General features: G+C 35.7%; 1 protein-coding gene across 3 annotated transcripts in view; it reads right to left on the bottom strand.

Annotated features, from left to right (window-relative positions):
• The window catches only part of LOC132554822 (protein Fe65 homolog), a 139223-nt gene that overhangs the window by 106538 nt on the left and 20487 nt on the right, over positions 1 to 12198 (bottom strand). For all 3 annotated transcript variants that reach the window (XM_060219158.1, XM_060219150.1, XM_060219141.1), the window contains exon 3: positions 4988 to 5126. In XM_060219158.1, coding sequence (XP_060075141.1) covers positions 4988 to 5009 — 22 coding nt within the window. In that variant the 5' untranslated portion in view covers positions 5010 to 5126. The remainder of the gene's footprint in view (positions 1 to 4987; positions 5127 to 12198) is intronic.

The following is a 12198-nucleotide window of genomic DNA, read 5'->3' as shown; positions in this document are numbered from 1 at the left end:
AATTGTTCTGGATATCAGGTTAAAAAATATTGGTTTATAAACATTGTCCTGATCAAAACCAAATTCCAAAATAACAAATTGTAGAAATTGCAATGAACATTTGTTCAAATATATCACTTTGTTGAAATTGTTCCAGACACCATCAGGTTCAAAACTATAACCATTTGTAGACATTGTTCTGGACACTACCAGGCTCAAAATATCACTTTGTTGAAATTGTTCTGGATACCATCAGGTGCTAAAATATTAATTAGAAATTATTTGCTTCTTGACAACAAACTTTTTGTGTTTTAATGATGACCCATATGTTTATATCAATGCATTGACAATAAGCTGCAGAGGAAAGCAAAACAATATTGGAAATCTGGCTTCAGGATTTGCACATTTTCTGTCTTGTATTATTTTATTCAAGACGGTTCTGTAACACCAATAGTGATCCTCCTGAACCCTTGTATATACAATGCTAGATACACAATCACAACCCCTCAAAAAAACAGCCAAAATTTTGTAGAGATCCAGCTGGTCAAAGATATTATCATCACAGTAGATAATTATATCTGTAGTTTATAGATTCAAAGATAAGAGAGATTTGCTTCACAGTGACACTGGGACAGATATCAACACATGAGGTGAATAATTAATTATAAAATATTCAATATATTCAAAGTGGGAATACACTGACAATGGCTGGATCACTACAAATTGTCCATGATCTGATCAGACTGAACTCTGCTGCCATGTTGTTGGTCCCAGAAGATACTGCGCAGACAGACATGAGAGGAATACCAAGGTATTGTAGTCTTCTGTGGGGTGACCAACAACCTGCTATCAATGGCAACCACACAAAACATCGCTCTGGAAAATTTTGAAGACAAAACCACAGCTCTAGACTACCAGCACTTCAAACTTTATCATAAAAAACAAATTTATGAAAGAACATTTACCAATGTTTAATACAGATATACGTTAAAGATTTCTCAAATATTTGATAGTCAAAATATCATATACCAGCTACAGTATAAATTCTACAAATATCTCAATTCTCCAAATTCCTCAAATACCTAAATACTTTAAATATCACAAATATCTAAGTTCTTCAAAGTCCCCAAATATTTCAATTTTCCCAACTCTACAAATAACTGCAAATATAGTGATCCATTCTCTTAACTTCACAAATATCTTGATTCTCCTAACCTCCGTACTGTCTTGACTTTACCAAAAACCACTCCTCAAACTTTCAGTATTAGTATAACCTTCAGTATGCAGACTTATAGAAGATGATTTACGTGTTTCTATAGAAAAGCGAGACAGAAATTTTAAACTGATACTGATAGTTCAATATCTGTCAACTATAATGTAATTTTACACTGTATTCACATTGTCTTGTGAGACTGGGCTACATATCATCTTCATCGCCACAGAATTTACTGATAGAAACAAAGCCTCGTAATAAAACATCACAGTTACTCAAGTTTAATAGGAAATGCGTCTCCCACTTCCATGTTATTTGAACGGTTTGAGAGCTATTGTTATGAATTCTACACTATATAAGTGATATCTTCACGATCTGAACTGAACATTGCTCTCTACCATCCATGTACAGTAATAAATGATTAGAACAGTGATTTGAACATTATACTATCAGACAGTGTTTGTCATCATATTTCTCAGAATTTATTTAAAACTGATTGTATATCCCAAACAAGCCTAAGGTTTAGCATTGCTGGACAGAAAATGAATTTTTCTAGATTTTACACCAGACATACTCAAGACAACTTGCAGAAATGATGCGTTATTATCACTATACTTCCTATTGAAAAGAAAATTGAAAAAATAAAGAATTCTGAAAGATTTCAAAGAATTCATATGATAAAATATTAAAACTATCAATATTATCAGCAACAATTTTCTCCTACATCAATCATTACATATTTGTATGTTAAGTTGCTTTCATATTCAGAACATTGTATTTTTTTTAAAGTAAGCGATTATTATTGTCTTTATGACGAAGTCAATATCTTGTTCTATTAACCACATCATCAACTAAAGTTTAAAGTAAGATATATACAAAATCATGTTTTTCTATATAATGTACCGTAACAATCGTAGTGAAATGACCAGGTTATCATAACAGTTCATAAACCTCTTGTTTCTAAAAATAAATAGGTCAATTCTGGATATCAACTACCTCCAAGTGGTCAGGATCCAACCAATGGCAACATATTATTGAATCAAGTAGAAAGTACCTGGTCACAGAATGTGAATATCACACGTGTGAGACGTTTTCTTCCCCATTTTTGCCGAAACAATATCAAGTAGAACATAGTTCCTTATCAGGTCATATTACACCTATCTCAAAATAATAGCATGACTGTTCAATATAAACTAATGAGTCCCATACAAAATTTGAGGGCTGATATATATATCCACAATAGTTTAAACACTTTGAATAATAACCCATTCAGTCCCCACAGCTTCATCCTTACTCACCAACACAAATCAATAATAGGTATCACAAAAAGGCGAATAGTTTTACCAGCTGAATTCTGAAATTTAAAATGCATATTTCCACTTGCATACAAATCTACACTAGACCGATCATTTGGTTGAACAAATGCTGTTACCAAGGCGATTTCTTTGAAAAATTTTGCGTGCCAAGTTTCATAATTATTTGCAAGTCCTAGCTGAGGAAATTGCAGATTGAGTTACTTGGTAGGATAAGGCTTGGTAAAGTAAAAGTGATCTTTTACAGTGATCTGATAACACGACAACAACGATCAGGCTGTAATCCGTCAGTCAATCATGGACTTGATTCTCTGTTAGATAATGTCTCCTAATTTGTTTCTGTAGAGATCACAACCCAATGTGGTTTTTTTTTTTTTTTTTGATTCTTGGTGCCTTAAAACATAGCGCTAAGTCATGGATTAGGAGAAAACCATGATTTGTAAAACCTGAAAAAAACTTCAATCTCTCAAATCAAACACACATAGTGAGAGTTTTTTTCCATCTGAGACGTTTTTCCTGGTAAATCCAAACGATCAGTAAATCTGGATGTGACACACATCAAACTGTTCCTACATGTATGCATCACTGACTACCATGAAATGTTATATCCAAAAAAAGTGAAAACTGATCACGTCTGTCCTCAGAATCCCCAGTCATGCTCTGTCTTAATGCTTAAGTGTGCCTCTCTAGAACTTCTATAATACTTTGTACTTAAGAAGTATCTAAATAAGCTCCCGCAGTAAGTAACTGTAATAGTTCAGTTAATGTTATATATGCATGACAACTCAGGTTCCATACAGATTTTCAATTCAAAGTACATCTTCAAATACTTTTCATGAATCACAGACACAGATTATAAAAGCACACTTAATGGACACAGATTATAAAAGCACACTTAATGTACATTATTCTAATGACGGGATGTTGTTAAGATTTACACCTGATGTTGGTATTATCATATTACATTTACTTACAGAGATATATTCATAACATTGGTAATTACTAAAGAAAAACTACATTGCTTGTCTTAAGATTTCCATACCAAGATGGTAGTGCATTTAATGTTATTGGGATCCATATTATAAGGTATGATTCATTAAATCCAGGACAACATTATTTTCATTTCAATTTTCAAATCATCCTGTATAGGATTATAAGTGACAGTTCTACACAATCCGTTTCAGTCACAAACATGTGGCGGGCAGATATTCATAACAAGATGGTCACCTGAGATAAGCAATATGGAGTATAAAGGTTAAAGAGAAAGTAGCTTTTAAGTGTAATGAAAAAGAAATTGTGACATTGATGAGAGTAAGCAAGTGTCAATAGATGTATACCATCAAAACTGTCATCCTATACAAATAATTCTTACAAAGTTATTTTCAGAGGGAAATAAACAACGTTATGCTCAAAAATTCAGTTTTTCTATAAAAATTATAGTAAAGTTAACCTCCTCTCAAAGAAGAAATGTTATATTTTGGTAATTAAAGCACCTTAAGACTCTTCCATCCTAGGAGAGCATTTGATTCTACCTTACCTGGTTGTTGAGAAGAAGATTTTTGAATTTTAAGTCAATTTGAACCCTTTTGGCCCCAGCCATCAGCTCTTGGGGGTCAACTAGGATCAATATGGGCATACCACCATGCCATCATCTGTCACTCATAATTCTAACCAAGTTTGAAATATTTCCAATGGAAATTAAACAAGTTCTACTCAAAAATCTATTTTTCCTACATGAACAATAGCTAATTTACCCCCCTTCCCCCATAGGTAAATGTGATGCCCTGGGGCCACCTTAAGATGCTTCCATTTTTGAAATTTGAATAAATTTGACCCTTTTAGCCCCACCTCTCAGGCCCCTAATGGGTTTGGATCATATAATTCACTATTTTGTTTCATCTTAGGCCCAGGAAAGTTTCTGCAAAATTTCAGTGAAATCAGTTCAGGGATTTTTGAGAAGAAGTCGAAAAAGTTAAATTGTTTATGGACGAAATAGGTCACCATGAGACCTAATAAATGCAGTAATAGCTCATATTGGTAACGATACGCTCCCTACAATTTTTTGAAAATTATTTTTCATTCTGCTGTCATTTTCCCGTCCACATATAAGCTGCACTGGAATATAAGCTGCACATTCAGCTCACAAGGAAAAAACTTGCAGCTTATAATCTGGAAAAAATGGTCCTTACTATATATACCATAACTTTTCGAAAACTAACAGGTAGGTAATTATTTCTGTATGTTGAAGTAATATTGTAAAGCTTTGCATCAAACAAATAATCAACACATATGTCTGGTGTGTAGTGTTGTCAACATCATTCCACTGACCACACTCACTCATATACATTTTTATTAGTCATGCTGATAAATAGCACAATTTGGTGTAGCATACACAACATTAAAATTAATTTAATTTATTTTGAGTCACTGACTTTTGGCAACATATTGATGAAACCCTGTGATGTAAGAATATATTACTCACTGTTCTGGGGAGACGTCGCCATGGCTAAGACTGGTGGGTGTGTCACTCTCTGGGCGATTATTGGCACAGGCAGTAAATGGGCGTGGCACAAGGTCAGGGTTTAGTCCTGGAGGTAGTCAAGCATCTTACTCTGCTCCAGCTGTACAACAGAACATAATAGTTAAGCTTGGTGCAGATTTACAACAGAACATTATAGTTAAGCTTGGTGCAGATGTACAACACAACATTAATAGTTCAGCTTTGTCCAGCTTTACATCAAAGTATAATATCAAAGCTTGGTCCAGCTGTACAACAAAACATTACATTTAAGGTTGGTCCAGCTGTACAACAAAACATTACATTTAAGGTTGGTCCAGCTGTACAACAAAACACTACATTTAAGCTTGGTCCAGCTGTACAACAAGATATTATATTAAAGCTAGGTCCAGCTGTTCAACAGAAAATTACAGTTTCATCTTCAGACAGGAGTTTGAGTCATATTTTATTATACTGTAAACCAGAGAAACATTTTCATCTCAAACAAGTATACGGTAAGCTTTCTGTCAGTCCTAAAAAATGAATTAAATATTGTTGAACCTGTTCAAATGATATAAAACATTGCATGTGAAAAAAATAACAGTTTGAATTATTGCTATCTGCTGACATCGCCCAAAATCTTGGACAAGTGTTTGAAACCTCCTTAATATTGTGATGCAAGAAACTACCAATAGTCATGGCTAAATGTTTGGAAAAAAATGTTGATCTTTTGAAACACTTAAGTGTTAATTGACTATTAAGAAACTGCAGGTTTCATTTAAAAGCATGTTTGCTTGGGTATTAGCAGCAGTTGGCATTGGAATATCAGTATGCTGGGTGTGGATTAAGACATATGGCTACAGATTAATATGAGTTTATATTTTCTCTGTTGTATTTATTAGGCATATTTTTGAGTCCTTCAATTATTTATTTGATGTAATGAATAGGAATACTATAATCAAGACGTGAAGTGAAACTAGTTACTCTTTGACAATACACATCCATACATTCCATGCTCTGTATACCGATTGCTTGTGATGCAGAGTTGGGGCCTTAAATTTGTGTCACCTGATGTAACAGCATGAAAAAGACTCACTTAATCAATGTTAATTAAGTGACATGTATGTGTTTACCACTGATGTGACCACCATGTTGTCTTGGGAGAAGACTTGTACAGGCTCTAGCCTGCTGTCTAATCCTATTGATTATTGATATCAATAAAATATTCTGAAATGAAATGTGACGAGTGACCACATGGAGTGATTATTGCAACAAATATGTCCCTATCAATATAGTTAGGCCCTAACGACCTTTTATATGTTGAAGGACCAATCTTGCTATATGTTTGAACAATTTGAATTGTAGGTGAAACAAAAAGAGGAAAGGGTTCAAATATCAATAAGGTGGAAAATTACTATCCTTATTGAAAAAAATCTCATTTGAACTACCTGCTTATTTAAACTGACCACAGGTTTACGATAACCTAATTATAAGTTATAAAAAAATAAGGCGTCTTTTCAGACTTCAGCTGCTGAATCTTTCATCACTGCTTTTTCCTACTCATAGTTCTCCATGAAGTTGGTCTGATTGGTAGCTAATCTAATTTTTCAATGTGACATATTTTCTGTGTGTCAATAAATATCTAGATGATAATTAAGAAATACCTCCACACTTTGAAGTTTCCAATACACAGATAATACACAGGACTCGTCTCATTAGACATGGGACATTAAGTGTGCATAGAGCTTTTCAATAAAGTACAACGGTACATTTCATACGTCATGTCATGAGGCTATTTTCTTAATCAGAGATTGCCATGAATCTATATGTACAGAAGCCGTCACATTTCATGTTGTTATATATCTTGATTTTTTCCAATCCCCAATGATTAGTTAAACTAACACACTTAAGATAGAGGATATTAAGGAAACCATCCTGACTTAATCTCTTATTACATAACTGTAGGATCTCATCTTTTAATCTCTTATTACATAACTGTTGTATCTTATTCTTTAATCTCTTTCTTTAACATAATTAAAAGCTTACTTGACACTATAGCAATGTCAGCAGAATTCTGTCAACAGCAATTCGGTCAGCAGGAATTCTTTCAGCGGGCAACCTGTCAGCATAATTTTGTTGGAGGGAATTCTGTCAGTAAACAATCTGTCAGCAGAATTCTGTCTTTAGGTATACTGCAGGAATTCTATCATCAGAATTTTCTTAGCAAAATTTGATCAGCAGGAATACTATCAGCAGGAACAATGAAAACTGGACTTCTGCCAGTAGAATCCTGTTAGCAAGAATTGTGTTAGCAGAATTCCATATGCTGGAATTCTGTAAGTAAGAATTCTGTTGGCAGGGATTCTCTCAGCAGAAATTCTGTAAGCAGGAATTTTCTCAGTAGGAATTCTGGAATTATCTCAAAAGGAATTTTTTTCAGCAGGAATACTGTCAGTAAGACTTCTATTAGTAGGAATAGTGTTAGCTAGATTAATAACAGCAGGAATTATGTCAGCTGAATTTTGTTGACAGGAATCCTGTCAGTAGAAATTCTGTCAGCAGTAATCCTGTCTATAGGAATCCTGTCAGCAGTAATACTGTCTATGGGAATCCTGTCAGCAGTAATACTGTCTATGGGAATCCTGTCAGCAGTAATACTGTCTATAGGAATTCTGTCAGCAGTAATCCTGTCTATAGGAATTCTGTCAGCAGTAATACTGTCTATAGGAATTCTGTCAGCAGTAATACTGTCTATAGGAATCCTGTCAGCAGTAATACTGTCTATAGGAATCCTGTCAGCAGTAATCCTGTCTATAGGAATCCTGTCAGCAGTAATACTGTCTATAGGAATTCTGTCAGCAGTAATACTGTCTATAGGAATCCTGTCAGCAGTAATACTGTCTATAGGAATCCTGTCAGCAGTAATACTGTCTATAGGAATTCTGTCAGCAGTAATACTGTCTATAGGAATCCTGTCAGCAGTAATACTGTCTATAGGAATCCTGTCAGCAGTAATACTGTTTATAGGAATCCTGTCTAAAGGAATTCTGACAGCAGTAATACTGTCTATAGGAATCCTGTCAGCAGTAATACTGTCTATAGGAATCCTGTCAGCAGTAATACTGTCTATAGGAATCCTGTCGGCAGTGATACTGTTTATAGGAATACTGTCTAAAGGAATTCTGACAGCAGTAATACTGTCTACAGGAATTCTGTCAGCAGTAATACTGTCTATAGGAATCCTGTCAGCAGTAATACTGTCTATAGGAATCCTGTCAGCAGTAATACTGACTGTCTATAGGAATCCTGTCAGCAGTAATACTGTCTATAGGAATCCTGTCAGCTGTAATACTGTCTATAGGAATTCTGTCAGCAGTAATACTGTTTATAGGAATCCTGTCAGCTGTAATACTGTCTACGGGAATCCTGTCAGCAGTAATACTGTCTATGGGAATCCTGTCAGCAGTAATACTGTCTATGGGAATCCTGTCAGCAGTAATACTGTCTATGGGAATTCTGTCAGCAGTAATACTGTCTATTTGAATCCTGTCAGCAGTAATACTGTCTATGGGAATTGTGTCAGCAGTAATACTGTCTATGGGAATCCTGTCAGCAGTAATACTGTCTATAGGAATTCTGTCAGCAGTAATACTGTCTATGGGAATCCTGTCAGCAGTAATACTGTCTATAGGAATCCTGTCAGCAGTAATACTGTCTATAGGAATTCTGTCAGCAGTAATACTGTCTATAGGAATCCTGTCAGCTGTAATACTGTCTAAAGGAATTCTGTCAGCAGTAATACTGTCTACGGGAATCCTGTCAGCAGTAATACTGTCTACGGGAATCCTGTCAGCAGTAATACTGTCTATGGGAATCCTGTCAGCAGTAATACTGTCTATGGGAATCCTGTCAGCAGTAGTACTGTCTATGGGAATCCTGTCAGCAGTAGTACTGTCTATAGGAATCCTGTCAGCAGTAATACTGTCTATGGGAATCCTGTCAGCAGTAGTACTGTCTATAGGAATTCTGTCAGCAGTAATATTGTCTATGGGAATCCTGTCAGCAGTAATACTGTCTATGGGAATCCTGTCAGCAGTAGTACTGTCTATAGGAATTCTGTCAGCAGTAATACTGTCTATGGGAATCCTGTCAGCAGTAATACTGTCTATGGGAATCCTGTCAGCAGTAGTACTGTCTATAGGAATTCTGTCAGCAGTAATATTGTCTATGGGAATTCTGTCAGCAGTAATACTGTCTATGGGAATCCTGTCAGCAGTAGTACTGTCTATGGGAATCCTGTCAGCAGTAATACTGTCTATAGGAATCCTGTCAGCAGTAATACTGTCTACAGGAATTCTGTCAGCAGTAATACTGTCAGTAAGAATTCAGTCACTAGGAATTCTGTATATATATATATAATGTCATACTCATACTTTTCAGATATACAAATTTACTTAATGAACTAACTATTTTCAACCACAGATCTTCACTTTAACGTGCCTCTATTTCCAAACTCTTTTGAGTCTGCAAATCTAGGCTATAATATTTCACATTAATAAAACCCATACTTTAATGAGCCCATACTTCTGTGATCTACAGCCTCACTTAATGGACTCACACTTCTTAGCCCTTAGGTGCCTGAATTTAATGAACTCAAGACTTCTAGGCACTAAAGCCTCACTTAAAGGACTCACATTTCTGGGCACTTGCATTTGGTGCTTCACTTTGATGAGCCCAGGCTATGGGCTCTGCAGCCTCACTTGATGGACTCATACTTCTGGGCATTAGGTGTGTCACTTAAATGAACCCATATTCTGAGCTCTAGAGCCTCCTTTTAATGAAACCATACTTCTGAGCTCTAAAACATCACATTAATGAGCCCATATTTCTAGACTCTAGACCCTCCTTTTAATAGACCCTTTTCATGAGCCCATACTTGAGTTCCAGAACCTCCTTTTTTTGCTCTAGAACCTCTCTTATATGAACCTATATTTCGAACTTTCAAGATTCACTCTAAATGACCCCCAAATCTTGCCAATAGAGCCTGACTTTAATGGATACCTGAGCTTTACTCTTTTGACCTTGCACTTGTAACTTTAAAGCCTCACCTTGTCAAGGTCGGTATGATCATGCCTACATGCAGTGCAAATAAGGAAATCAAAGAGTTCTTAACAAAGGAATACTGTGCTCACGTGTAAATCAATAGTGAAGATCTATATGGTAATAAAAAGCATTAGGACACATCTGAAACAAAGCAAGCTAAAGAGAACAATGAAGATCAAAGACAGAAAATAGATCACTTTACAGCACAGAGTGACAGTAGTTCACTGTCAGATACAGCTTCCTTATACTTGAACAGAAATCACGAATTATATAACAAATTAAAAAAGTTTTGAAATATTTTCTATCTGATGTATTTACCACATAGACCTTAAAAAAAAATTGTAAAACATATTCTTTTGTTCACACAATATTCTGTAAAAAAGTCGTAAAAACCTGTCCCCTACCAGCTCCTGTATGCTATTACATGCGGTCTTAAGTTACTTATTAAAACAGATAGCATGTTGGTTTTGTAAACGTAATTTACATAATTGTATTCTAGTTTTTGCCAAAGCTGCATTTTGGATTGAAGATCAAGATGTTTCACAATGAGATAGATAGTCCTGATTATCTCACCAAATTCCCTAATTCTCCAGCTCTATTTTGCGAATATCTAGTTTAACAGTTAATGATCCAAAATCATGATGTGTATATCTACTTAAGAAGTACAGCTTACCTCAGATCGTCACCAATATCATTAGATTTTGTACTTTTGTAGACAGAAATCACTTTCCACACAGAAATAAATTGTCATTTTACTTTTCTGCATGTCTATATAACATTATAACACAGATTAACATCAGAGGAAAGGCAGCAGTTCCAAACAGCTACAACGATGCCACACTGATACTATGTACCTTGATGTCACACAGATACTGTGTACTCTGATGCCACACTGATACTATGTACCATGATGTCACACAGATACTGTGTACTCTGATGTCACACTGATACTGTGTACCCTGATGTCACATTGATACTTTGTACCTTGATGTCACATTGATACTTTCTACCTTGATGCCACACTGATACTTTGTACCCTGATGTCACTCTGATACTGTGTACCTTGATGTCACACTGAAACCGTGTACGCTGATGTCATACTGATACTGTGTACCTTGATGTCACACTGATACTGTGTACCGTGATGTCAAACTGATACTGTGTACCTTGATGTCACACTGATACTGTGTACCTTGATGTCACACTGATACTGTGTACCCTGATGTCACATTGATACTTTGTATCTTGATGTCACACTGATACTGTGTACCTTGATGTCACACTGATACTGTGTACCTTGATGTCACACTGATACTGTGTACCTTGATGTCACACTGATACTGTGTACCTTGATGTCACACTGATACTGGTTACCTTGATGTCACACTGATACCGTGTATCTTGATGTCAAACTGATACTGTTTACCTTGATGTCACACTGATACTGTGTACCTTGATGTCACACTGATATTGTGTACCCGATGTCACACTGATACTGTGTACCTTGATGTCACACTGATATTTTGTACCCTGATGTCACACTGATACTGTTTACCCTGATGTCACAATGATACCGTGTATCTTGATGTCAAACTGATACTGTTTACCTTGATGTCACACTGATACTGTGTACCTTGATGTCACACTGATATTTTGTACCCTAATGTCACACTAATACTGTGTACCTTGATGTCACACTGATACTGGTTACCTTGATGTCACACTGATACCGTGTATCTTGATGTCAAACTGATACTGTTTACCTTGATGTCACACTGATACTGTGTACCTTGATGTCACACTGATATTGTGTACCCTGATGTCACACTGATAATGTGTACTCTAATGTTACACTGAAACTGTGTACCTTGATGTCACACTGATACTTTGTACCCTGATGTCACACTGATACTGTGTACACTGATGTCACACTGATACTGTGTACCCTGATGTCACACTGATACTGTGTACACTGATGTCACACTGAAACTGTGTACACTGATGTCACACTGATACTGTGTACCCTGATGTCACACTAATACTGTGTACACTGATGTCACACTAATACTGTGTACCCTGATGTCACACTGATT

Source organism: Ylistrum balloti, unplaced genomic scaffold (genome assembly GCF_031769215.1).
Source record: "Ylistrum balloti isolate Yb309-2 unplaced genomic scaffold, AGI_CSIRO_Ybal_v1 Utg369642, whole genome shotgun sequence".
Classification (NCBI taxonomy): domain Eukaryota; kingdom Metazoa; phylum Mollusca; class Bivalvia; order Pectinida; family Pectinidae; genus Ylistrum; species Ylistrum balloti.
Note: the sequence above shows the minus strand (reverse complement) of the source record. Positions and strands in the feature narration are given on the sequence as shown.